This window comes from Phyllopteryx taeniolatus, chromosome 13 (genome assembly GCF_024500385.1).
Source record: "Phyllopteryx taeniolatus isolate TA_2022b chromosome 13, UOR_Ptae_1.2, whole genome shotgun sequence".
Taxonomy (NCBI): Eukaryota; Metazoa; Chordata; class Actinopteri; order Syngnathiformes; family Syngnathidae; genus Phyllopteryx; species Phyllopteryx taeniolatus.
In genome coordinates this window covers 19,174,228-19,201,741 of record NC_084514.1, presented here as the reverse complement: position 1 = coordinate 19,201,741, position 27,514 = coordinate 19,174,228, and the positions used below count along the sequence as shown (strand labels likewise).

Below are 27,514 nucleotides of genomic sequence, written 5' to 3'. Positions count from 1 at the left end.
ACATCTGGTTTTGCAGGTTACAAGAACCTGACTTATCATTTCTAGAAATGGCAGGTACAAAATCCCTGTTGGATGGCAATACAACATCTTCCGTGGAATACAAGAACGGGACTCAAAGTTAATCATTTCTAGAAACGGCAGATACAAAAACCCTCACATAGGGGGACCGAAGATCCCGTTTTACGGGTTACAAAAACCGTCATTTAAAGGGAATGATTTCCAGAAAGGGCAGATACGTGAACCCCGTAAGTGGGGGACCGAACATCCCATTTTCTGGGTTACAGATATCACGATTCAAAGCAAACAAATTGCAGAAATGGTGGCGCCGAAAACCCTCTCGTAGTGTGAGCAGACACAAAAACCGGGATTTGGATTTCTGAGCGACTAAATGCTGTCATGTGGCATTTGTAGGACGGTCGCGGTTTTGGCATCGGCGACCTGGTCTGGGGGAAGCTGCGAGGCTTCTCGTGGTGGCCGGGACGCATCGTGTCCTGGTGGATGACGGGACGGAGCAGAGCTGCCGAGGGGACCAGATGGGTCATGTGGTTCGGGGACGGCAAATTCTCAGTGGTGACTGTTTCCTTGACGTCCCGATTTGAGATTGGATTTTGATCGAGTTTTAAGTCGTGACCGAAAAGTGTCACCATTTTCTGTTCTTTTTCAGGTTTGTGTTGAGAAACTCCTGCCCATAAGTTGCTTCAACAATGCCTTTCACCAACCAACCTATAATAAGCAGCCTATGTACAAAAAAGCAATCTACGAGGTGCTACAGGTAAGAGCCTAAAGCCGTGTGCAGGTGCAACATTGTCAACAATTACAATTATGTAATGTCCAGCCTGGTATGGGATACAGTTTCAAATGAGGGTTTCAGACCAAGGTCAGAGTTTCAAGCCTGGGTTGCGATTTCAAACGAGAGATAGGGTTATCAGTTTGGGTTTCAAACCAGGGTTAGAGTTTGAAGTCAAGGCCAGGACTTGTAGGTCACGTTTTCAAACAAACTTCAGGGTTTCAAACTTGGGTTAGCATTTCAATTTAGGGTTTCAGGCATAGGTTAAGCTTTCAAATCAAGGATAGGCTTTCAAATTAGAACTTGAAACCGGGGTTGTGGCTTCGAGTTAGGGTTTCAAGCCTGGGTCCGGGTTTCAAACCAATGTTAGACTTTCAAAACAGGGGTTCAAGCCAGGGTTAGGGGGTTGAGTTCATTTCATCTTCATCTCAAATGTGTCAAATTGTTGAAAGCAGCATGCTCCACAATGTTTTGAACTGTGATCCCAGGTTGCCAGCAGCCGGGCAGGCAAAACCTTTGGGCTCCGTCCAGACAGCGACCGCACTGAAACCTCCAAATCTGTGGAACTCCTCACCAAGGAGATCATCCAGTGGGCTATGGCCGGCTTTCAGCCTACTGGACCCAAAGGCCTGGAGCCACCGGAGGGTAAGCACAAGAAGACAAAACCGTGCTTTTGAAGCTTTCAAGCCTGGGTTAGGGATTCAAACAAAGATTAGGGTTTCCAATTAGGAAATCCAAGTTTGGGATTTCAAATGAGTGCTTCAATGCTAAGTTAGAGTTTCAAACAAGGGTTATGTTTCAAGCCAGGGTTAGTGTTTCAGAGGAAGTTTTCAAGCCTTGCTTAGAGTTTCGAACAAAGCTTTGGGTTTGATAATTAAGGTTTCAAGCCAGGATTAGGTTTTCAAACAAAGATTAGAGTTTCAAACCAGTGTTTGAAACCAAGGTTAAGAGTTAACCAAGGTTAGGTTTTCAAGCCAAGGCTAGTGTTTCCGGTTAGGGTTTCAAGCCTGGCTTAAGGCTAACTCCAAATGAATAATGCTCTGCTCTTTGTTAAAACCTGCAGAGGAGCGCAACCCATACAAGGAGGTCTACCCGGAGATGTGGGTGGAGCCCGAAGCCGCCGCCTACACGCCGCCGCCACCACCCGCTAAGAAGCCACGAAAGAGCAACCAAGAGAAACCCAGGGTCAAGGACATCATCGACGAAGGAACGCGAGGTAAGACCCTTGTGTTTCATGCAAATCGGCACGGATCGGGTGTGATTCCTGTGGTGTACCGCAGGGATACCTTCTAGAGCCTCTATTGCTCCCGACTCACGTGAACTTTTATTAGTCTTTTTGAAATGATTTTTCTGACCGCCTTTTTGGGGGCCGCACAATATTCCGAAAAATTCATCACTCTTTGCAATCATTTGTATCCTGGTGAAAATGTATTTATTTTTTACGTCAAGGTGCTATGTCAGAGTATATGAGAGTATGTCACACTACACGGAAGATCAAACATGCTTGACTTTTCATTTTGGCATCGTCGGGCCAAACTGACGGTTGTTAATTATGTCACACAACAAGAAGTTTAGTCTGGGAAATTGCCTGCGAGTCCTGTCGTCTGATCCAGTGATTACTCGGGAATTCCCCCAAATCAAAACTCTAAGTCTATAAGACCCATGCGTGAAATTGAACATAATTCAGTTGATCGAGAGTAAGCTGTGTTGCCGTTTCAGAGCAACTCATCTACGAAGTGAGACAAAAGTGCCGAAGCATCGAGGGTAAGTCATGGCTGTCGCCACATCCGAGAGTCTATGTGCTTTGTGACAACGTCAATCAACTTTCCACGCAGACATCTGCATCTCCTGCGGAAGTCTGAACGTTAGTCTGGAGCATCCGCTGTTTGCAGGAGGAATGTGCCAGGGCTGCAAGGTAGTCCAGCGCGGGACTCGGCTTGAAAAACCCGCAGCGTTTAGTAGCCACACTCCATGTTCCCACGTTGTATTTTCAGAACTGCTTCCTGGAGTGCGCCTATCAGTACGACGACGACGGCTACCAGTCGTACTGCACCATCTGCTGCGGCGGACGGGAGGTGCTCATGTGCGGGAACAACAACTGCTGCCGGTAAATTGTGGCTTACTGCCATGTCCTTTGTCAAATTGCACAGCGACAATCTGAAAGTCAATAACGCCCACCCATATAGTTTTCAAATTGTCTCTGGATACCATAAGCACTTTTTTTTTGGATTAGACAAGGCTGCGGTTTGACTAAGTGAAGGTCCTCCCCTCAACATAGTTCCGTGGCACCAAGATGTTCCACTAACGGCGTACGTTTGTGCCATTGCGGGGGATGGATGTAAGGATGGTATAATCTCAAATGACATGATTCCAACCCTTGCGTGCGTTTGTCAAATGACATTATTCAACGGCTTCGATGTTTAATGCCGTCCGGTGGCGTCACGAATTCAAGCGCGTGTCTGCCTCAGGTGCTTTTGCGTGGCGTGCGTAGACCTCCTGGTGGGCCAGGGTGCCGCCCACGCCGCCATCAAGGAGGACCCGTGGAACTGCTTCATGTGCGGCGGCCCAAAGGGGGCCTACGGCCTCCTGGAACGTCGCCCCAACTGGACCTGCCGCCTGCAGCGTTTCTTCGCTAACAACCACGATCAGGATTTCGTAAGTGGCACGCGCGCACACAGTAATGGCTTACTTCTGTCACATTGCGATGGATTGACGGATTTGATTCCGCGGGCATCACTGAGTTTGTCGCCGTCGCTCGAGGGAGTTGAAGACCGCAGAATTCAGAGGACGTCTTGCTCAGTTTTGTACTTATGTTTGGCACTTTTCCCTTCCGCTTGTGTCCGCAGTCGTTACGGGCGCGGTGGGTTACTGACACATTTATTGAAGGTATTTGTTTGTGTTTCTCCTTATTATCACATGAAAGAAGTCAAAGAATAGCCGATTAGCGTCTTTACCGGTCTCGAAGGGAAAGTCCAGATTTCGGCCAGTCCGAGACCAAGACTTTTGGGAGTCCAGTCCGAGGCGAGAACAAAACCTTCAAATTGTGGTCTCGAGTTTTGTGACATTAGGCAACGGGATGATATGATATGAAATGGCATTCAAAATCTTTGGTATCCGCTACCTTGCACGTCAACGATTTGAAAGTAATAATGCCATTTGCTGCCTTGAGCTTGCGGTAATGGTTTTGTGTTCTCCGCATTGCGCCACAGCAACCGGCAAAACTTTACCCGCCGATCGGGCCGGAGAAGAGGAAGCCGATCCGAGTCCTGTCGCTATTTGACGGCATCGCAACGGGTAAGACGCTTCTCAAATGCTGTTAGTGCTTTTTCTTATCTTTTTGTTGCCTTTTGTGATTGCTTTTTGTTGTCTCCTTTCTTTTTGTCCCCTACTAAACTGCATACCCGCGGCAGGTGTGAATGCTATTGCTTTTTGTTATTGCTTTTTGTTTTCTCGTTTGTCCTTCTGTCCCTTCTCACACAATGTCCCATTTATTGAGGAGCCGCCAGCATTTGAGCGCTGTTTTTTCTGGCGCGTAACCACTGTGGGGCCTCGGTGCGTCGCAGGGCTGCTGGTCTTGCGCGAGCTGGGCATCCAGGTGGAGCGCTACGTGGCCTCGGAGGTGTGCGAGGACTCCATCACGGTGGGGCTCGTCCGCCATCAGGGCCGCATCATGTACGTGGGCGACGTCAGGAGCGTCACGCGCAAACACGTGAGTTCAACCCATTATTGAATGTATAACCCCAATTCCAATGAAGTTGGGACATTGTGTGAAACATAAATCAAAACAGAATACAATGATTTGCAAATCATGTTCAACCTATATTGAATTGAATACACTACAAAGACAAGATATTTCATGTTCAAACTGATCAACTTGATTGTTTTTAGCAAATAATCATTAACTTAGAATTTGATGGCTGCAACATGTTCCAAAAAAGCTGGAACAAAAAATACTGAGAAAGTTGAGGAATGCTCATCAAACACGTGTTTGGAACATCCCACAGGTGAACAGGCTCATTGGGAACAGGTGGGTGCCATGATTGGGGAGAAACGGAGCTTCCCTGAATTGCTCAGTCATTCACAAGCAAAGCAAAATTCTTTTTGGAAATTGTGGACGTCGTGTCCTCCGGGCCAAAGAGGAAAAGAACCATCCGGACTGCTATGGACGCAAAGTTCAAAAGCCAGCATCTGTGATGGTATGGGGCTGTGTTAGTGCCAATGGCATGGGTAACTTACACATCTGTGAAGGCACCATTAATGCTCAAAGGTACATACAGGTTTTGGAGAAACAGATGCTGCCATCCAAGCAACGTCTTTTTCACGGACACCCCTGCTTATTTCAGCAAGACAATGCCAAACACATTCTGCACATGTTACAACAGCGTGGCTTGGTAGGAAAAGAGTGCGGGTACTAGACTGGCCTGCCTGCAGTCCAGACCTGTCTCCCATTGAAAATGTGCGGCGCATTATAAAGCGTAAAATACAACAGCAGAGATCCCGGACTGTTGAACTGCTGAAGCTGTACATCGAGCAAGAAAGGGAAAGAATTCCACCTACAAAGCTGCAACAATTAGTGTCCTCAGTTCCCAAACGTTTATTGAATGTTGTTAAAAGAAAAGGTGATGTAACACAGTGGTAAACATGACCCTGTCCCAGCTTTTTTGGAACGTGTTGCGGCCATAAAATTCTAAGTTCATGATTATTTGCTAAAAACAATCAAGTTTACCAGTTTGAACATTAACTATCTCGTCTTTGTAGTGTATTCAATTAAATATAGGTGGAACATGATTTGCAAATCATTGTATTCTGTTTTTATTTATGTTTAACACAACATCCCAACTTCATTGGAATAATTGGGGTTGTCGTTGACCTTTAAGGCTGAGTGTCAGTTTTCATGATTCAAAATATTGGCTTGTGGCAGCGGATCATGTCTAATAGCGGTCTATATTCATTGATCAAGTCTTTGATACAGTTGACCGGTATCACTATTCTGTATATATTTTGTTTTTGACCTTGCCTTTTTTATCCGAAATTATCTGGTGTCCACGCGTGCTGCTGTAAGTTATCTGCTGTGCGTCTTTCGTATCTATGCAGCTCCAAGAGTGGGGTCCTTTTGATCTGGTCATAGGTGGCAGTCCGTGCAACGACCTCTCCATAGTCAACCCTGCAAGGAAAGGCCTTTACGGTGGGTGGAACACTTTGGTTTTTCATTTTGGTTTTGCTAGGTCGCTAAGGTGCGTTGCGGTTGATGTCTGTGTGGCGCGTGCCGCAAAAAGAGGGCACGGGCCGCCTGTTCTTCGAGTTCTACAGGCTGCTGCACGAGGCTCGGCCCAAGACGGGGGAAGAGCGACCTTTCTTCTGGCTCTTTGAGAACGTGGTGGCCATGGGCGTCAGCGATAAGAGGGACATATCTCGCTTTCTGGAGGTACGCTCTCGGAACCCGCTGGAACACAAACCCGTGATACCGGATATCGTCTTCTAAGCCGTTGTTTCAAAATTGGATCATCAGTGTTGCCGTGGGAAATGATCCCAAAACGTTGTTCCTCGAGATAGAGTGACAGTCAGAACATACAACAAAGTAATTCAACTAAGCAGGCCCGGATTTCACACTGAGTCAATTGCGACAAGATCATCATTATTTCGATATTCATACCTATTGTGTCATTTTTGCGTGGTTGTGCGCCATCAGATTTTCCCATTGTGAAATATGTGCCTTGCGTCAATAAACGCTGGGAAACACTGACAGATGTAAGCTAATGCTGCAACATGAAAATGCACCCGGAGCAAACAAAAGACTGATGCCCCCTGGTGGCACCAAGTATTATCTGTTCCAATGATTGACCCATGCCAAGCTAGCGCTCTAGCAATCACAATTATTAAAAAAATAGATATACTGTATGTATTGGCAATATTGGCCCCGAAAAAAATATATATCTTAAAATGAAAATGAAATTTAGCAATTTGATGAGACATCCACCTCTATTGTTAAAACATATCGGTATCGGTGATATTGGGTCTGTATTTGCTCAGTAGAGATCGATACCTTAGGTCTTGCAGTATTGTCGTTTTGGTTGTAAACACACACATTGTGGTGATTAAATTAACTTGGGGTGTCCACAAATTCTTCAAGAAAATTTCTTTTAGCATTCAGATTTAGCAATTTGATGACGCATCCACCTTAATAATTGTTTTAAAATATCAGTATCGGTGATACAGGGCCTGTATTTACTTGGTATCAGATTAGTTGCAAACACATTGTTCTTACAACCCCAATTATTCCAATGAAGTTGGGATGTTGTGTTAAACATAAATAAAAACAGAATACAATGATTTGCAAATCACGTTCAACCTATATTTAATTGAATACACTACAAAGACAAGATATGTAATTTTCAAACTGGTAAACTTTATTGTTTGTAGCAAATAATCATGAACTTAGAATTTTACGGCTGCAACACGTTCCCAAAAAGCTGGGACAGGGTCATGTTTACCACTGTGTTACATCACCTTTTCTTTTAACAACATTCAATAAACGTTTGGGAACTGAGGACACTAATTGTTGAAGCTTTGTAGGTGGAATTCTTTCCTTTTCTTGCGCGATGTACAGCTTCTGGTGTTCTACAGTCCGGGGTCTCCGTTGTCGTATTTTACGCTTCATAATGCGCTGCACATTTTCAATGGGAGACAAGTCTGGACTGCAGGCAGGCCAGTCTAGTACCCGCACTCTTTTACTACGAAGACACGCTGTTGTAACACGTGCAGAATGTGGTTTGGCATTGTCTTGCTGAAATAAGCAGGGACGTCCGTGAAAAAGACATCGCTTGGATGGCAGCATATGATTCTCCAAAACCTGTATGTACCTTTCAGCATTAATGGTGCCTTCACAGATGTATAAGTTACCCATGCCATTGGCACTAACACAGCCCCATACCATCACAGATGCTGGCTTTTGACCTTTGCGTCCATAACAGTCCGGATGGTTCTTTTCCTCTTTGGCCCGGAGGACACGACGTCCACAATTTCCAAAAACAATTTGAAATGTGGACTCGTCGGACCACAGAACACTTTTCCACTTCACGTCAGTCCATCTTAGATGAGCTCGGGCCCAGAGAAGCCGGTGGCGTTTCTGGGTGTTGTTGATAAATGGCTTTTGCTTTGCATAGTAGAGTTTCAAGTTGCACTTACGGATGTAGCGCCGAACTGCATTTACTGACATTGGTTTTCTGAAGTGTTCCTGAGCCCACGTGGTGATATCCTTTACACATTGATGTCGGTTTTTGATGCAGTGCCGCCTGAGGGATGGAAGGTCACGGGCATACATTGTTGGTTTTCGGCCTTGTCGCTTACATGCAATGATTTCTCCAAATTCTCTGAGCCTTTTGATGATATTACGGACCGTAGATGATGAAATCCCTAAATTCCTTGCAATTGTACGTTGAGGAACATTGTCCTTAAACTGTTGGTCTATTTTCTCACGCACTCGTTCACAAAGCGTTGAACCTCGCCTCATCTTTGCTTGTGAATGACTGAGCAATTCAGGGAAGCTCCGTTTCTCCCCAATCATGGCACACCACCTGTTCCCAATGAGCCCGTTCACCTGTGGGATGTTCCAAACACGTGTTTGATGAGCATTCCTCAACTTTTTTGCCACCTGCCCCAACTTTTTTGGAACGTGTTGTAGCCTAAGTTAATGATTATTTGCTAAAAACAATCAAGTTGATCAGTTTGAACATGAAATATCTTGTCTTTGTAGTGTATTCAATTCAATATAGGTGGAACATGATTTGCAAATCATTGTATTCTGTTTTGATTTATGTTTAACACAACGTCCCAACTTCATTGGAATTGGGGTTGTATTAGTCACCCGGGGTGTCTGCACGTGATTAAAACAAGTCTGAAAGTTTTACATTTTCTAAAATGAAGGTTGAAATGATCTTTAAAAAATGACACTTAAGGCCGTATGCTCTTAAAAAATGCCTTTGAACCCATTTCACCCACTCCTTATTTAGTGGAATGGGAGGTCTTACATTTTCCAACTTGCAAATATGCTGCTCGACTCCAAAAATAGATTTTGACTGTTGTTGTTGTTTTTTTGTCGTTGTTTTTTTTTTTTTTCTTTCTTCTTCCTCTTTTCGTCAGTGCAACCCGGTGATGATCGACGCCAAGGAAGTGTCGGCCGCCCACCGCGCCCGCTACTTCTGGGGTAACCTTCCTGGCATGAACAGGTCGGTGGGTGAATGGTGAGGGAAAACATCCACGTGGACTCAAACATAACCCAACGTGATTGCTTAGCTTAGCTTAGCTTATTAGTCATTTGCTGATTTCGCACACTCGTTATGACATGAAAGGTTTTGCCGCCGTATCGTCTGCAACCGGTGTGGCACAACGTACTGCAGATAACTGAACTGAATTGTACAGCTTGCTGGAAATGACGCTTTCGCGATGTCTTAGCTCCAAGTTTAAAAGATTTGGGAAAACTTTGGAGGGTAAATTGAGGCGGCTGCGGTATTCAGTAGTCTTTCTGGTTGACGTCACGTAAGGGTTTTGCACTTCTCGAGCTTGTTTGCTTGCTTATGAAAAACTGAGGTGACGTACAGCAATGTCCTCGACCAGACTCTATCACGTGCAAGATCTATGATTGTTTGTTGCGCATTGATTTGTCTCAACCTGAACTCCTCCTCCTCAGGCCTCTGACGGCCATGTGCAATGATAAGTTGGACCTGCAGGACTGCCTAGAACACGGAAGAACCGCCAAGGTGTGCCACGCGTGTCCAATGACCTCGGCGTGCGCATGCGCAACCCACCAAAAACTTTCTTGTGCTGTTTTTTTCAGTTTGACAAGGTGAGGACCATCACCACCAGGTCGAACTCCATCAAGCAGGGCAAGGACCAGCACTTCCCCGTCTTCATGAACGAGAAGGAGGACATCTTGTGGTGCACCGAGATGGAGAGGTAAACCTCAAGCAATCTCTGAGCAACCGATGAAAACGTGATTTATGGCTCATTTCTGACTTTTTGCGTAAATCGGACCCATAAAACACCCAACGGCACGACATACAGCGATGACGGAAAATGGCACGCTGTGAGCTACGCTGACTCACCACATGGCTCGACATGAACGTCAGTTGCTTTTTAAAAAAAAAAATATATTTTTTTTTTATACGGCGTCCGTCATTCACTCCATTATTTGCGTCATCTTGTCTCACGTTCACAACACATATTCCCGTTTCTACCATACGTATCCATAATCTGGTCGAGTGTCAGGTGCCTGAACTTGTCCGTCTTCCAAGGTATTGACGTTTTTTTTCCCTTATTGACGGAAAAAGTCGAAAGTCAACCTCCAATCTTTAGCATCAACTGAAAAATTGTGCTGATCTCAAATCCAAAGAGATGCAACTTCCACGCTTACCCATTGACAAACGTACTTGACGGATATAAACGTCCACGGCACTGAATGACTTAACTACGCTGCATCTCTTCCAGTAGACTTCAGTGCTGGCCGGCGTGTTGTGGCACAACGTGCTACTACACTGAAGGCGTGCAACTGTAAATTCTTACGTGTATACTGTAAACACTCTTAAAAAGTGAGCCCTTAAAAATCTGCGACACAGCTACGAACACCGCATTATCATATGGTAACCTAATGGACTCTTCCTCAACAGGATTTTTGGCTTCCCGGTCCACTACACGGACGTGTCCAACATGAGCCGACTGGCCCGGCAGCGTCTCCTCGGACGATCGTGGAGCGTTCCCGTCATCCGCCACCTGTTTGCACCACTCAAAGATTACTTCGCCTGCGTTTGAGCGCCCCCCTTTGACCGCCCTTTTTGTGGCGTCAGAGCCTTGAGCCTTCAGAGTTACCCGCTCAGAAAACGCGTAGGTGCAGACTTCACACGCTCTATTTGTTATTCTTATTTAATTTGTTTTTCAACAGTGTTATTGTCACCTCGATATGTTTTTGTGCGAGCTATACTTGAGACTATGCTTTCGGAGAAGAGCTAAACGTGGGTGGGGCGAGCGTACTGTACGTTTTTTGCCGTGCTTCCGGTGTAAAGGGAGCTCTGAGAATCCCCCCCCCCCCAAAAAAAAAAAAAAAACAAAACACCAAGATCACATATACCTCTTTGTTTACAGCTTCTGAAGGTAATAAAATAAAAAGGTACTACTACTGTAATATGGCTACAATGCCATGGTGCTCTGCAATGAAGGGAAATGTCGTCCACTGAGCTCTTTGCTTGGGGGGAAAAAAAAAAACGGAGACAAAAAAGCAAGCGTTCAAAGCGTTGGTGCTTTTTTTGCAGCTTTTCTACAAGTTCTTACTGGTGCTCCCTTCTTCACAACTCGCCTTCCTGGAGTGCACAAACTAAGCTAAATGACGACGTTTCCCATCATTGGAAATAAAAAAAAAAACGTCGAGTTCCATTCTGACCGACGACATTTACTGTACATTCAGCGTGAGGCGCAAAAAAGAATTTAAAGAAAAATGAAAAACAAAACCTCAACAACATGGTGCGGCTTCACAAAGTCCTTCTACCTTTTTATAGCAATTTTTTTGTGTGCTGTTGTATCAACGTTATAAAAGCACTTTTATACAGTTCTTTTATTTCCTTTTTGTATTTGATTTTTGGAATCTAGATTGATGTGATTTGTTTGACGATGATGTGAACTACCCTGGCGCAATACTTTTTTTGTACACAGTAGGGCTGTGCCAATAGTATGGGGGGGGAAGAAAAAAAAGTGGATTATTTTTTTTTTCCCCCCTGGAAGTTTTTAATTGCGCAATGTTTTTCATTGTCTAGTCAGCCCCGCCTCCTGCTTTTGGTTCTGTTGTAAAGTGGCAATTAATATACGTCGAGTGTAATACCGCCCAGGTTTTGTTAAGATTATAACGCGTTTGTATAAAACAGCCTTTCTCAACAACGACCCCCCCTGCCCCCCAAAAAAAAAAAATCGAAACAAAGATGACTGCCAGTAGATGTCATGTTCACCTCAAAAATTGAATTTGATAGATATTCAATATTTTTTGAGAGAGGAGGAATAACAATGTAAATGTGTAACTAATATTATATCAGACGCACCCTCTGGTCGCACCTCTGTTTGGGAATCCCTGGCAGAAAATATTTTTAAATGCTTGCGCGTAACATTAACGTGGAATAACTACATTATCCGGAGTTAAACGTTGGCGCGCCCCCCACCCCCGGAAACCAAAACGGAAATCAGAACAAAGGCCGATTTGCACGTAGCGACAAGGATTTTGTGTTTATATGGTGAAAAAAAAGAATCACATAAATGTGTAATTATTATATCAGCCGCATCACCGGGAGGGCGCTCACGCACCTTCTGTCTTGGGAATCCTGGGCAGAAAATGTTTTTCAATCGTGGCGTTTCACATTAAGGTGGAGGAAATGGGGGGGACCACTATCGTACTTTTAATCTCGTGTACCTTCGGGGATGCGCACAATTACAATTCGGGACAGGAAACCCTTGCAATAAAAATGTTTGAAATCACAACGTTTAAGAAAAACCGAGGATGCCTTCAGAGTTGGGGCACACCCGGCCCGCGAGTCTGGCACCACAACCATCCCCTCACCCCCACAAAAAAAAAATTATCAAAACCGGCAATTCTGCACATAGCTACGTGGATTTTACCTTAATTTGGCGACTATGTAAATGTGTCATTATTTTACAGGACTTTCACGCCCCTCCCCCCCCGCCCTGCGGTAAATTAACATAATTAGCTGCGCTGTGCTACCTCCATGGACGGAATTAACCGAGTGGATTCTCTTGATTGTAACCGCGCAAAGCTTAGCGAAACACAAGAGGATTTACGTGTTGGTTTGTCAAAACGAAAAACTGACAAAGTATTAAGGGGGGGAAAAAACGTTTTGCGTATCTATTTAAAATAGTTGAACTCAGTCTCTTAATGTAATTAAGTTCTTAAGTGACCTTATCGCCATCCGTTTCCTCCCTTCCCGCGATCCTTCCGTCGTCTTGTCTTTGTACATTTTTGTACAGAAACGTCGCCATTTTGTTTTTTTGTCCCCGCTTTTTAATGGAAATGTACAAATGTAATTCTTGGCTAATATATAATCAAATGAGTGTTTTTGTTTTGTTTAAAAAAAAATACAAAATAAAAAATAAATAAAAAATCATGTGACAAATTTTGATTGCGCTCTAGATGTGGTTTAGTCCAGTGTTTGCCCACTTTTATTGAGCCAGAGCAGATATTTTACATTAGAAAAATGTCACAAAAAGTATATGTACTGAAAGAAATGATCTGGTCATAATTTACTTAGTATGAAATGTGGGCCTGTTTAGTCAAACACAAAGCTATTATTCTGTCGTATGAATGGCAACAGGTTCATTGAACCTTCTGCCATCTAGTGGAAGAGCATTTAAACGTTCTGCCTGTCAATATATGTCGCTGGCAGAGAAAGATCAACAATGATTTGTCATAATTAAATAGTCATTTTCAGAGCAATTATGTGAAATTGGATCATTTGAGTTAGTTGGAAATGACTGGTTTTCGTCTAAAGCGCCGGTGGGGACTTTGCTTTTTCCACGCGCGATTTCTCGCGAAGTTTAGCGACGTCACTGCGCAGCCCGACAAACGCGGCGTGTTTGTAAGACTTTTAACAGAGGAAATGTCGGGAGTTTCAAATGGCGCTACACCTTTTCCGGCATCTACAAATCAGTTGTTGTTGTTTTTTTTTTTAAGTTCCTCGTAACGATCAAACTATTATTTGATATAACTATATTAACTAAAGGCATTCTAACTTTGTACTTGACGGGATGAAGAAAAAACAAAACAAACAAAAAAAAAAGGGTTTTCTTACGTTGTTTTAGACTTTAGAGGATTGCTGTAGTCGGTGCTTATCTGTGGGACGATTGTGAGGAAGAAAAAAAAAACCAAACCTGTAGCGTGATGTATCAGTACGCTTGTTTTTTTTTTTTTCCCCCGACATTCCACGCGGTGAAGTTCTCCATGTCTATTTTTGAACTGTTTGATTCACATCACTGGTCAAGGCGAGTCGCCGGAACATTCTGCGCGACTTCCTTTCTATACCGTCACTGTTTTTTCTAGCCGATGTATTTTCTTTTCTTTTTTTTTCTTTTTTTCCTCTTTGGAGTTCAGTTCTGACAGCAAATGTAGCACTCAACCCTTCACACACACACACACGTACACATTCAGTACATAGACACAAGTTATGTTTAGTGTCCAGAGAGAAGATAAATACATCGTATGTAATTGTGCTGGAGAACACTTGAATAAATGTATTGGGGTTTTTTTGTGCAAAAAAAAAAAAGCATCTTGTCCTTGTCTCATTGTACACACATTGTGCCAAACGTTTAATTCAAAAGCATTGTTCCATTTACTCCCTTTCGGCTTGTTCATGTCCAATTTCGGCATCTTTCAAGATTTTTTCGAAATGTTTTTTTTTGTTTTTGTTTTTTTGCTTCTTTTACTGCATTTGTTTTAAGCTAACATCAGATCTTGTCATTAGTAGAAAATATCCATTAATTTGTATTTTCCGGTTTGTTTGCACAATTCATAGGTTAGAAAACAATCTAAAGATTGGAATTTTTCTTTTTTCCAATACAGTGGTGCCTTGAAATATGAGTAAACAGATTTACGAGTTTCCTGAGATTGTTTACATTTTTTCACATTCTATTTAATTATATTGTGTTTTTTTTAATAACGTACAATATGATACAGTGCTATTTTCTTTATTTAAAAAAACACATTCCAAAAAGTTTCCTTGGGTTTTTTTTCAATACGATGGGGAACGGTGATTTAAGATACGAGTGCTTTGAGTGACGAGCGTGTTCGTGGGACAAATTAAACTCAGATCTCAGGGCACCGCTGTGAAAACGTTGAGATGATTCACCTGTTAGAAAATAATCCTCAAGGATTTTATCTAGCTCGGGAAAAATAGGATTTTCTCAAATTCACATTTTTAGGTTGATGCTAAACATTTATATTCAAAATCAGTAGTTCAGGCAGTTCACCGTACCTCACATTTTCCTACGGTACAGTTTAATCTTTTCCCTTTAATCCTAAATGACAAATAAGAATGAGAAAACCACGTGACAGACGAGAAGACACGTTGACAGTTTAAATAGTGACATCATACGTATACAAAGAGTCATTGAGCGGGTTGGCCCGTCACCGCACACGTCAGTGTGTCCGCCATATTGGATGTGGCATGCAACGACTTCATGGAACGAGCTCCAAAGTCAACAAATTCTATTTGCAAAAGGACGTTATAAAGTTCACATAGTTCACAAACGTTATTGTTCATCCAATATGGCAGCGACTTTGACGTACGTGGCAGCGTTACGGAGGGATCTATGTTTTGTGTCTATGATTGGCGATTCCCGCTATTGGCTACGCCCTTAGCCGCCTCTAATTGGTTGCTCAGGCGACCGTCTGCGACTGCTAGGAAAGCTGTCTTGCTAGCACAACTAACACAACCGGAAACAACGGCACAAACACCACAATAAATAAAATAATAACAAAGTGAGTGATAAATTTCTCAATTGTGACTAATATTAACGTATGTCACTGCAGTAAATAAGCTTTTAAACTCTTGAATGCAACAACGGGAGAATTGTATATCCTATTTATAGGCATGCGCGCGGAGTAAGGAGTCATATTTTGTTTTATGTTGAAGGTATTTACCGGAAATGACCGCTGGCCCGTTCACGCTGGCTTCGCGCAAATCCGGTGGTCCCGCACCGGCCGGCAAAGAGTCCATCTGCCGTATGTTGCATTGTGGAACCGGAGGAACCGAGCGGACCTTCTGCAGCTGCACACCGGCACGTCAGGTACGCGAGGGCGACCGGTGGCCACCATCGATGCGGAGCCTCCCAAGAGAGGAGGGGAGGGCGTGGGGGTTTTGTTGAACCCCCCCAGGGGGAGGCTGCACGTCTGCGGCTCCTCGCCCCCGAGAAACACAACTGCTACCTCCGGGGTTTTTTTTGTTTTGTTTTGAGGCCACATAAAGAGCTGTTTATGGTGCAGGAGGCCGGAGGGGGGCGTTTTAGGCGTTTCTGGGTCGGCGAGGAAAATCTGCCTGACGGTCACCGCTTTCTTTGTGTCATCATTTCCACCACGTTTGCAAATGCAAGCATACGCTCCGCCAAACGTGCCAAAATCGCACACACACACACACACACACACACACTGAAAAAAAAAATATATTATTATTTTTTTTTTCTTCCCCATTTTGCTCCAAGCAGCCACCTCATCGGCACGTTATCATTATGTAAGCTTGCGCTTTTGATGTTGTCGCGGTTGTGCGAGCGTCGTGTTGCCGTCATCAAGCTGCCGCGCCCGCACACGCGACAAGGGCGCGCGGCCGTCAGCTTTCATGCAGCGGGGGGGCTGTGGGGTGGGAGAACAATGCCACTCATGACATTATTCAATTTAGGTGTAACTTTTGAATTATATTTAAAAAAATAATAAAAAAAAAAAACACACTCAACTTGGATTTGTAAGTATTTCGATGGAATCGTGGACGAGTGGGATTGTTTTAAGCCACTGGGCCTCACCTGCTGCTTTTTTTCAGACTTGCATTCATTTTGGGTGCAACTTTTGAATTATATACTATATATAATTTTGTTGTTGTTGTTGTTGTGTTCAAGGGAAAGAAATAGACCAGCGGTGTCCAAAGTCTGGCCCTGGGGCCATTTGCGGGCCATGATCTGTTTTCTTAGCGGCCCACGGCATACGTACTCCAATTCACAATTGACGTCCTTTCGCGCGTTTTACGACTCACTTTGTACACTGCGTGGAAAGTTCGGAGAAGAGAAGACGAGGGAATTCATTCTCATCTTTCACGTCCGTGTTTTCCGCTAGTCACGCATCATTTGGTAAGATCTGCTGTATATAATTGTACCGCATATCCTACACTCATGGATTGTTGTTGTTTTTATGGATGTGTGTGTTAAATAGATTAAAGGTGAAGAATGTCTTTTTTTTTTTTTATGTATGTGGGCCTAGGAAGAAAAAGTTTGGACACAACTGCAATAGACTTGTTGTTGCATTCAAGGGGGAGAAAAGACTTTTTGTTGCATCAGCGTTTGAGCACACGTCAGCGTCCAGTCGGTACGTCAGGTCACAGGCGGCGCCTGACACGGACTCCGCGAGCCGATCTCACTCTCAGCCTGGCGTCTCGCTCGTCGAGTCACGGCAACGCGGTCTTGCGAACCCAAAATGATTCCGGGTGTTCCCCGCAGAGCTAAAGCCATGACTACCAGCGCGGCCGTGGCGCGCATCCTGATCAAGGGCGGCAAGGTGGTGAACGACGACTGCACGCAGGAGGCCGACGTTTACATCGAGAACGGCGTCATCCGGCAGGTGGGCAAGGAGCTGATGATCCCCGGCGGGGCCAAGGTGGTGGACGCCTCCGGGAAACTGGTCATGCCCGGCGGCATCGACACCAGCGTGCACCTGGAGGAGACCTTCATGAACGCCACCACGGCCGACGACTTCTACAGCGGTACCAAGGTAAGCTGCGACCGGACGTGGAGTATTTGGATTCGGGTTCTTCTTTTGGGACTTTGAAGCTCTTGACTTGTTTACAGTCGAAGATGTCTTGGTGAGAACCTCGCAGTTTTTGTTTTGAGATGCAAGTATCATGGCATAAACTTTCAGGTTGTAGTTTCGGGAAACGGAGTGTCTTGGTTTAAATTTTGGGGTTATTTACCCGTTAGCAAACGTGGATATTTTGGCCTGAACCTTCAGCTTCTCGTTTAAAGACGTAGATGTCTTAGTGTACATTTTCTGGTTCTTTGTCTCGGGATGTGGATTGCCTCGGCGTAAAGTTTCAGGTTCTAGACTTTTTTCGCGACGCAGTTATCCTGGCATGAACTTCCAGCTTCACATTTGGAGATATGGGATGAACTTTTCAGTTTCAGGGTGTGGAAGATATCCACACCAGCATAAGCCTTCAGGTTCTTCTTTCGTGAAGCAGATGTCTTGGCGTCATTTTCCAGGTTCTCGTTTCCAGACATGGATTTCTTGGCGATTGAAGTTATTTGTTACTAAATGCAAGTAACGTGCAGGTTCTTGTTTCAGGACGCGGCTATCTTGGTGTGCTATCGAACTTTCAGGTTCTTGTTTTTAGAGATGCGGATAGCTTGGCGTAAACTTCCTGTTCTCGCACGTAAATATCTTGCTGTAAACCTTCTGGTTCTTGTTTCGGGGCGTCGATTATCGTGGCGTAATCTTTCGGGTTCTTTACTTATATTTGAATTTAAGTAGACAAAGATACGTCGGCGTAAACAAAGATACGTTGGCGTAAACCTTCAGATTGTTAATTGCGTCGAGAAGCGGACGACGTGGTGTAAACTTACAGGTTCTTTGACTAGTTTCGGGATGCGGCTTGTCATGGAATAAACTTGCCGGTTCCTTGTTTCAAGACGCGGATTTCTCGGTGGGAAAATTGATTTGATAGCGAGTAAATTGAGTCGCAGAACGAAATCAACTCACTTGTTCACTAGGAGTTTTAATTGTCGCAGGTTTTGCCAGGCAGTTGCGTTTTCTTGGTTTGGCGGAACTACTGCATTTTAGTCCCGGGGTCACTCAGATGGTCTGGCGCGTTCCATTTGGCGCCGCGTGGCACGACGGACCGGACAGGCCGAGCCCGTGCGCGACGGCGCTCCCGAGCCGTGACGAGGCGTGCTCGCATCGCTTCGGTCTTCTCCGTCCTCTTCTTCCCAACGACCACCCCGCCTTCCCCCGCCCCCCCTTACCCGCGACCACCGCGCTCCACGGCTTCTTGGGAGACAATCGCCGGCCCGTTTCCACGGCTGCCACGGGACTCGCTGCGAATTCCGCCCCGAGGCCTTTTCACACGCGCCATTGTGCTCGGAGACAATGGCTGCCACACCCCCCGCCCCCCTCAGCCACGCCGCCACAATAAATCTGCCTGCCTCAGACGCGCTCCTCCACTCCGAGAATCCCTCGGCAGATGCTGTTGCAAACAAAGCGCACTGGCATCCAATTTCTCAAATGGATACGGTTGCAAGAAATGCTATGTGAGCCCCTTTAGAATGGCCTGGATTTCTACATAAATGTATGACGAAATGTGATGCCATCTTCATCTTAGTCCTTGCTTCGCAACGTTTATTGAGCCAATGCACAGATTTTACGCTAAAAAAAGCTACTCTGAACAAAACCCCGACCACGCTCACATATTCGTGGGAATTCCGATTGTCCTCTGTCGAGTACGCTGTACTGTACGTTTTTCTTTTCTAGGCTGCCCTGGCGGGAGGCACCACCATGGTGATGGCGCACGTTCTGCCAGAGAAGAACGAGTCTTTGTCCGACGCCTACGAGCGGTGCCGCGGCCTGGCCGACGGCAAAACCTGCTGCGACTACGCCCTGCACGTGGGAGTCACTTGGTGGGCCCCCGAGGTAGCGCGACACCCGCCCTCATTTCAAACTCATTCCCTGCAATCGCTCTCGGTTCAAATGGCTCTTTGACATCTCACGTGGCGCGTTCTTGAAGAAGTGTGGTACGGAAAAAAAGCCTGCGGAATTCAAGAAGACCGTGTTTTTTCTCAAAGTACTCCCACCCAGTGGCGGTCTTAGCTTGAATAGCGCCCCGGGCCCCCCTTTAGCTGGATCCTTTCCTTGTTTCTCCCCCCTCTTTTTTGTCTTAGAAAAATTCCACACTTGATGGTGTTGACCTTTTCCTCTCCCATGTTTAGGATTACAGGCGCAACAGGTAATCGATTAATCGACAGCTAACCGACCATCAAATTAATTCGACAACAATTTTGATAATCGATTCATCGTTTAGCGCAGCGGCGCCCAATACGTCGATCGCGATCGACCGGTCCGAGTTGACAGTCGGCAGATAAAGAAATTGACAGACGCCGTGGACGTAAAGGCTTGTGACGGGTATCGAGAAGAAGGGCGGCTAAGATGAAAACAAAAGTACAAGCGAAAGGGGAAAAAAAAGATTAGCTTTTCATTTAGTTGCCGAGTAATTTTGCGCACCAATATTTGCCAATAAGCGCACGTTGGCAAAACGTGACTGACTTTGTTAACTATTCACATTTGAGCTTTATCAACATTTTGGATTGAGCCAAAGCGCCGTCACGGTTATTTCCTCATCATTTTCCGTGCTGTGTAGCTAGGCAACAGTAATCAAACCAGCGTTCCGTCAATGAAAACAATACGGGTTAAACATTTGAACCGCTTTGTTCATTAAACGTTGGGCTCAGAGGTCACAAAGGTTCAGATTAAGAACCCCTGCAGTTTCCCGTAACAAAGCGAGGCTGACTTTGCATTTGCCCGTGTAGGTGCGCGCCGAGATGGAGAAGCTGGTGAGGGAGAAGGGGGTGAATTCCTTCCAGATGTTCATGGCCTACAAGGACACGTACATGCTGAGGGACAACGAGCTCTTCCGGGCCCTGCAGCACTGCAAGGACATCGGCGCCATCGCCAGGGTCCACGCCGAGAACGGGGAACTGGTGGCTGAGGTTTGCGACAAACGTTCGCCGCCTTCGTATGTCACGGAGCCCCGCACATGACATGCGGGAGTGATAACATCATCCGACATCATGTCGAGTGTTAAACACGTTGGTGCAGTGTGATTTAATGCTTCAATTCAATGAATTGCGCCGCTCCTGCTGCTGTGCCTGCCTTGGCCACCGGGCGGCTTGAAGTAGAAGTTCAATCATACAGACAGACGCCATTGTCTCCTCCTGACAAAGTATTTCCTGGCCACAAATGAGCATTTTCTTTGCACGGCATAGCTGTATCATGGCCACGATTCTAAAAAATGTTTTTTTTTAAATTTCAGTTGCTTTTTGCTTTTGAAAAGTACTGACCAAACTTGATGTTGCGTATGTACGCCAGGGTGCTAAGGAAGCCTTGGAGCTTGGCATCTGCGGTCCGGAGGGCATTGAGATCAGCAGGCCCGAGGAGGTATGGAGATCACGTCCACTCACCTCCGACTCATCCGTTTCCCACCGAGCGATACCGTCCGGGTCCGCACCCCCGACCCCCCGCCCGAACTGACGAAAAGGCTTTAAAAGGGCTGCAATATTTCCATAAGAAAGTTATGATGCGGAATTTGGAAAACTTCTCGCGGGGATTGATGCTAATTAAGTGGGGAATTGAGGTTAATTTAATGGAAGCGTGTCATATTCAAGTGTAAAGATAAACATTTAGTGTCGTGATGAGCAGACGTCCATGCAGAATAGCTAGCTCTCCTTGCCCACATGCCAGGGCATTACAATACCTTAATTGCCGCATTATTTTTGTTTGACCCACTTTGCTCGTACAATGAAGGCCTGCCCGCGAAGAGCGAAACTCAAAACCCGAGTAATTGACGGCCACGCAAGGAGGTTTGTTGTTACCTGTAGGTGCCACAAGATGGCGGCAAAGCACATTTTCTATTAAGTATGGCTCGAAGTAATGACGCTCCTCAGTTTAACGTAGGCGCTTGGCACCAAGATGCCACCTGACGATGCCCAAGCAATATTTTTATGAGACATGGCTTTGTCTTTAGCACACACACACACACACACACACACACACACACACAAAACAGTGAATAGGTGAGTTAGGTAAGTTCAAGGATCAAAATGTGCAAATTTGCGACTGCCAAAGCGCAAATGTGCAGTTTAGCGCAACACTGAACCGATTTACTGTTCATTCACGCCGTTCAAAACCTGGAAACCTTCATGTCGGAACCGAGGACCCTCTTTCAGTAAGACACCTGCTCATGATTCATTATTCAACTGGACGGTGATCAAATTCATCTTTATTGGGGGGGGGGGGGGGGGGGGAAATGACCAAAGGTTAATCCGTTCTGATTTGACGTCATTGAGAGAATAAGCGCGGTGTCGCACCGGAGATGTTATCAGTGAGTGCTTGTCACGCATTACGTCATCCTCTTCCCGGCTTTTCACAGTTGGAGGCGGAGGCGACCCACAGGGCAATCACCATCGCCAACAGGGTGAGGGGAAGCACGTAAAAAGCACGCTGGCGACAGTGCCGGAATAAAAATGGATTCACTCGTGGGTTGTTGTTGTTTCCCCCCCCCCCCCCCCCTCTCTCCATTAGGCCCGCTGCCCGATCTATCTGGTCAACGTGTCCAGCATGGCGGCCGGAGACGTGGTGGCGACGGCCAAAATGCAAGGTGACGCCTACCCGCACCTTTACAACGGTGGAAAAAAATGACACTTAGTTGCTGGGAAGTGAAAAGAAATGTTAACAACCCTGCACATTTGAAGGATTCAAAAATATTATATATTAAAAAAAAAACAAAAAAACAAGCGTTTGGCCGCAACTGTCGATCAAATAGCGCTTCTGCGAGCTGGAAAATGGATACGACTTCGCTAGCATCTTTTTAATGCTTTTACATCACGCCCGTGTTTGGGCGTTGAAAATGCACTTTGTGCGCTTAAAGCCTCCGGTGGCCGGAATATATCCCGCAGGCGCTAGCCACCTGCTAGCTAGCTCGCGAGCTAACAGGCATGGGCCAATTGCTAATAACTACGTAACTCGCAATTTAGTAAACACCTTGAGTAAGAATACAAAGCATACACTCTGAAAGGTACAAAATCAATGTCATTTATTGTTACAATACCCGTTTTGATAACTTGGCACTACGAGGAAAAAAAAATAATTCTCTACACAGAAAATGGTTTCCCTTTTTTTATTTTTTATTTATTAACTAGCATAGTGCTCCTAAAAAAAAAAAAAACGCTATCAAAATGTGTTTGCATAACTTGAAAACTGACGAAGAAATAATGCTAAATTAGCTGAAAAAGCATTTTTTTTTTTCAGATGACACGGCGCTTACTTGAACGTCAGAAGAACGCTTTTTTACACACGAATCATTCTGGGAGCCGACAACATCAAACAGTTCTCTTAAATAAGGCCGGTAATGAGAAATATCCTATCAGGCTCTGTTGCGTCATCACTGAGGGAGGAGTTCCAGACGTTTGGGAAAAAATATCGGAAAATAAAAGAACAGATCCGGGGAAAATGTCCTCAAGCACGGAAACAAAATATTTATGCTTTGTTACTTCCCAAAGTGGCTTGTCCAAAATGCTAAAGGTGTGCGTTGCGTGCAACAGGGAGGGTGGTCCACGGGGAGACCAGCACCGCCCACGCTGTGCTCAACGGGAGCCAGTACTACCACCGGGACTGGGCCCACGCCGCGGGCCACGTCACCCTGCCGCCTCTGCGCCTGGAGCCCGGCACGCCCAATTACCTGATGAGCTTGCTGGGAAAGTAAGCGTCCCGCCGCCACATTTCGCGCACACCACAATTGGGCCACAGTGGAATTTTGCTCTGCCATCCAAGTCAGAAAAGATCCGATTAACATGTTATCCTGGGCAATTCTTCTGCGGTGTGCGTTAAGAGCGATTTTTGGGGATGTCGTCGCGTCAACTTCAGGGTATTCGATTAGTTTTTCGGGACACGGTTCGTCTTTGTGTCAGGTTCTGACCGGTTTTGAAACTCTATCCTGGCGTAAACGTCCAGGTTCTCTAGCGTCTTCTCGTTTTTCTTCATTGTATTTTCCGTCAGTCCGGATGTCCTGTGGCACCTCTCCCGGGCCGGTCTCGGTACTACGACCGACACGATCACGTGTGTGCTGTGCCGACGCGCACGTGTGACCTTTAAGATGTTAAAAATCGCCGTGTGTGTGTAGCCCACGCCAAGTGTCGATGCTTCTGCAGCTTCGTAAAATAACGGCGCCGCGATCTTGCCTCCTGTCAGCGACACTCTGAATGTTCTCGGGTCCGACCACCGTCCCTTCACCACCAAGCAGAAAGCCATGGGCAAGGACGATTTCACCAAGATCCCCCACGGAGTTCCGGGCGTTCAGGACCGCATGAGCGTCATCTGGGAGAAAGGGGTGGTACGTGCGCTCCCGCCTCCCGACCAGCCGGGAATGTCCGGGACTCTGCTCCGTCGGCTGACCTCCTCGCCGCCGTTTACAGATCGGGGGCAAGATAGACGAGAATCGCTTCGTCGCCGTCACGAGCTCCAACGCTGCCAAAATCTACAACCTTTACCCCAGAAAAGGCAGAATCATCCCAGGAGCAGATGCCGACGTGGTAGTTTGGGATCCCGAGGGCTCCAAGTACGAAACCCCATCCGACTCCGATCATCGACCGGCGCGCCTCGCCGCTGCTTTTCCGATCCCCAATCTCTTAGACCGGTAAGTCCGTGTTACATGTGTCTCGTAGGATCATCTCGGTGGAAACCCAAGTGCAGGGTGGCGACGTGAACCTTTACGAAGGTCTCCGCTGTCACGGCGTGCCCTTGGTCACCATCAGCCGAGGGCGCCTGGTCTACGAGAACGGCATGTTCACGTGCGCCGAGGGCTCTGGGAAGTTCTGCCCTCTGAGGACCTTTCCAGACTATCTTTACAAGAAGATGGTTCAGAGAGAAAAGGTACTGGAGGGGAAGATTTGTTCTGTTCATCTGATTCTTATTCCACGAACGCAATTGAAATCATAATGCCATGTTGACTAGCGGTGGCACATACAAAAAAATTTTGTTTAGTGCCCCTTTAATAAAAAATCCAATCTGACAAATGAATCTTGAAAATGGTTTCCGCCAGCCATAATGCAATGGAACCTTGAATGTGTGTCGGCTCACCAGTGCCAGGCGGCCAAGCGGGTGGAGCGGGAGCCGTACACGGGCGACGTGGTGGCCGTGGCCAACGCCGGAAAGCGGGACGTCGTGGCTTCCGACCCGGACGCCCCCACGCGCCCCAGCACCCGTCACGGCGGCGTGAGGGACCTCCAGGAGTCCAGTTTCAGCCTGTCTGGTGGGGACTGACGTCAAACACACATCGCCGAATGCCAACCGCTGACAAAACTGACAAAGCGCCGTTTCCCAGGTGCCCAGATCGACGACAAGATTCCCAAGAGATCCTCGGCCAGGATCCTCGCGCCGCCCGGCGGGAGGTCCAGCGGGATCTGGTAGAGGCTGAAAACACTCCACGGAAAGAATGATATCCCGACGGATCCGTCCGAGCGAGACCAGGTTTTACTTCGAATAAACGTGGGAACAAAAGGTCATGTTTTCTATTTTTTCCCCCTTTTTTTGTTAATTAAGCCCATGTAAAGCACTGAAGCTTATTAAGTTTGCCCAATTAGAACGCGGGTCGCAAAAGACGTCGTGTTTGTTCAAAACCTTGGAAACCAAATCTTATCAACCGAGTGCCAGTTTGGGGAATCTCGCTGCTCACGGCGCAATTTCAAAGGAACGTGCGTGTATAAATACGATGTTTGCACTTGCGAGGCGTACTACTGGGCAACGTAATGTACGCATATCGCCGCCATTGAGCGACTGACGGAAAACACGGGGCGATTTTAAACTTATTTCTATTTATTTATATATTTTATTGCAATCTTTGCGCATGTCACTGCTGTTTACTGTATACCTGATTACCCTGACTTCCAGGTACCCCAACTTTCGTGTTTTGGGAGTTTCGAGCTATTGGTTGGTTGTTTTTTTTTTGTTTTTCTATTTTTCTTTATGAAGTCCATGTACAAAAAAAAAAGGGTGGTGCTTTTTGGGGGGCTGAAACGGATTCATGGCATTTCAATTCATTTCAATAGGGAAAACAGACCCCCCCCTGCTATTACCTAAAATCTGGAGATAATTGACATTAAAAAAAAAATTTTTTCTTAACCTGAAAAAATTGTTCTATACGTGGGGATAAACAGCCAATAAGTGTTTATGGGGTTGGTCCCATTTTTTTTTTTTTTTTTTTAAATGATTAAAAAAACAAAATGAAAATCTGCAAATGTGTGGATGAGCGGCTCAGTAAATGGATGGATGGATGGATGGGCTGCCTCCGCTTAATTTTGGGCCATCCGCGGCTCTGAAACGTTTTAGCCACGCTCCGAAAATTCAAATGGCGAAAAACTGTTTAATAATGCGGCAGCGCCACAATTTCGCAGTAAATGCACATTTTCAGCGACTGCCTGTGATGTATTTAGAAACAAATCTCGGAATTCACGTGGGTCTTTAAATGTTGAGCTTGTGTTAAGAGTGGGTTTGTTTGGAAGAAAATGAGCGCATTTGGTACCGATTGTCTGCCAGAGTGAAACAAAGCCATTTCGCAAGAAACATGGAGTCGATTTAAATATGATGTGTTTTTGACTTTGAGGGCTGGCCACTATTTGTGGAAAAACACAAAACACCCACAGTGCTCTGCATCCTTCACCGTGGTCGGCGTTTCCCACCCAATGCAACAACAACAAAAAATCGTCTTCACCTAAACTGCCTTTTTCCTCACGCTCGCATTGTTTTGTACTGTCTGAAATATCGGCGACTGCGCACCTCTTGATGTATCGTACGTACGTAGTAGCACTGTGACACATCCACCCAATGAAAGCAGAGCTGTATTGAATGCTGCCACAACCTGATCTGCACTGATGCTTTTGGATGGTGTATGTTTTATCTTTGACTTTGTGAAGAATTGTCTTAGCTCTTATTTATTTTGTATTTTTTTTTTTTTTGCGGGGGATTGTGTCCCACATAGGACTTTAATGTTATTGTCTTTTTTTTGTGTTGTTGTTTTTGTAACATTTCTTCCACTCTTAGACCCTGAGGTTTGTTAAAAAAAAAAAAAAACACCGGTGCTGAACATTGTGGCCACTTATTTTCTTCCGTTCTCCCAGCGTCTGTCACGTGATTGGAGTGCAAATAAATGACAGTGAAACGTCTCCTTGGAATCCCGACTCTTCATTAAGTCGTCGGAATCACGCGTCCCAATGTTGCTTATTTCACATAACGATAACAATCTGTCTTATTTTAAATAACTTAACATTTGCGTTTTTGTTTGGATTTGTGAACCATTTTGTCATTAGTTTACATAATTGAAACGATGTAAATTATGAATTACTTTTTTTTTTTTGTCATTTGTCTTTTTAAAAATAATTTCCACATTTTCATTTTTGTTTACCGTTTGGGTAATTTTATTTACAGAATTTATACGTATTCAGTGTTTGACTTAAGATGTTTTAACCCGTTTTTTCTTTTAAATTTTAAGTAGTTCTTTTACTTTATTATTATTATTATTATTATTATTACACATTTGACTTATTTCACATCACATTTTTGGGCATTTTTATGTAATTCATCCATATTATTACCTAAAAACTTTGTTGTTTACATCATGTATGTTGTTTACTTTTGGTCATTAAAAAAAAACTATTTAGGATTCTATCATTTTAATTTTCATTTTAGTAAAACATTTTTGCATGTATCGCTTTAGCTGAGACCTTTCCAGGCAGTATGTGCATATGCCTGAATTGTACTGCCACCAGGTGCTTACACCAGGAGGAGCAGCACAATGTCCATTGAATTGAAGCCAAAAGTAAGACAAAACCAGTTTCAATTTTTTACCTTCTATTATGTCATTTTTTATTTTTTTTTATAAATGACAAAATAAAGTGCTATTTTTCTAATAATAATTTTTGAAAATCTTATTATAGGGGGGCTGGAAGGGATTAGGAGCACTTGCATTATTTGAAGGCACCACTGTATTTCTTGTATCCTGGGACGTTTCAGACGCACCTCGTATATTGTTTAATAATATGAACCTGATTCTAATCACTTAATAGCTGCTTGTGGTAGAATAGAATGAACGTGTTTGTCCTCCGGGGTAGGGGGGGGTGGTGGGTGGGGGGGGGGTAGATGATTAAAATAAAGCACACGGCCCATTATGT

The 27,514-nt window shown here is 45.2% G+C and overlaps 2 protein-coding genes across 9 annotated transcripts in view; both read left to right on the top strand.

Annotated features, from left to right (window-relative positions):
* Positions 1–12,090, top strand: part of LOC133487615 (DNA (cytosine-5)-methyltransferase 3A-like) — a 29,905-nt gene extending 17,815 nt beyond the window's left edge. For 3 of the 5 annotated variants that reach the window (XM_061794511.1, XM_061794508.1, XM_061794510.1), the window contains 16 exons: positions 412–570; positions 665–772; positions 1,276–1,432; positions 1,851–2,003; positions 2,507–2,551; positions 2,623–2,702; positions 2,782–2,894; positions 3,256–3,442; positions 3,997–4,081; positions 4,351–4,496; positions 5,882–5,972; positions 6,064–6,212; positions 8,927–9,027; positions 9,474–9,543; positions 9,621–9,739; positions 10,450–12,090. In XM_061794511.1, coding sequence (XP_061650495.1) covers positions 412–570; positions 665–772; positions 1,276–1,432; positions 1,851–2,003; positions 2,507–2,551; positions 2,623–2,702; positions 2,782–2,894; positions 3,256–3,442; positions 3,997–4,081; positions 4,351–4,496; positions 5,882–5,972; positions 6,064–6,212; positions 8,927–9,027; positions 9,474–9,543; positions 9,621–9,739; positions 10,450–10,591 — 1,905 coding nt within the window. In that variant the 3' untranslated portion in view covers positions 10,592–12,090. The remainder of the gene's footprint in view (positions 1–411; positions 571–664; positions 773–1,275; positions 1,433–1,850; positions 2,004–2,506; positions 2,552–2,622; positions 2,703–2,781; positions 2,895–3,255; positions 3,443–3,996; positions 4,082–4,350; positions 4,497–5,881; positions 5,973–6,063; positions 6,213–8,926; positions 9,028–9,473; positions 9,544–9,620; positions 9,740–10,449) is intronic. The other 2 variants (XM_061794512.1, XM_061794509.1) reach the window with 1 other exon arrangement.
* A 3,386-nt stretch (positions 12,091–15,476) lies between these two features.
* dpysl5a (dihydropyrimidinase like 5a) lies at positions 15,477–26,509 on the top strand. 4 transcript variants are annotated; one of them, XM_061794516.1, is made up of 14 exons: positions 16,352–16,663; positions 16,794–16,898; positions 17,030–17,300; positions 19,053–19,211; positions 20,105–20,284; positions 20,664–20,732; positions 21,724–21,768; positions 21,876–21,951; positions 22,895–23,051; positions 23,541–23,682; positions 23,765–23,907; positions 24,014–24,221; positions 24,432–24,600; positions 24,673–26,509. In XM_061794516.1, the coding sequence occupies exons 3-14, from the start codon at positions 17,040–17,042 to the stop codon at positions 24,756–24,758; spliced, it is 1,695 nt and encodes a 564-aa protein (XP_061650500.1). In that variant the 5' UTR covers positions 16,352–16,663; positions 16,794–16,898; positions 17,030–17,039; the 3' UTR covers positions 24,759–26,509. The 4 variants fall into 4 exon arrangements, with proteins under 4 accessions (XP_061650499.1, XP_061650500.1, XP_061650497.1 ...); XM_061794515.1 differs by lacking the exons at positions 16,352–16,663; positions 16,794–16,898 and adding an exon at positions 15,477–15,616; XM_061794513.1 differs by having other exon boundaries at positions 16,352–16,898.
* Positions 26,510–27,514: the final 1,005 nt, after the last annotated feature.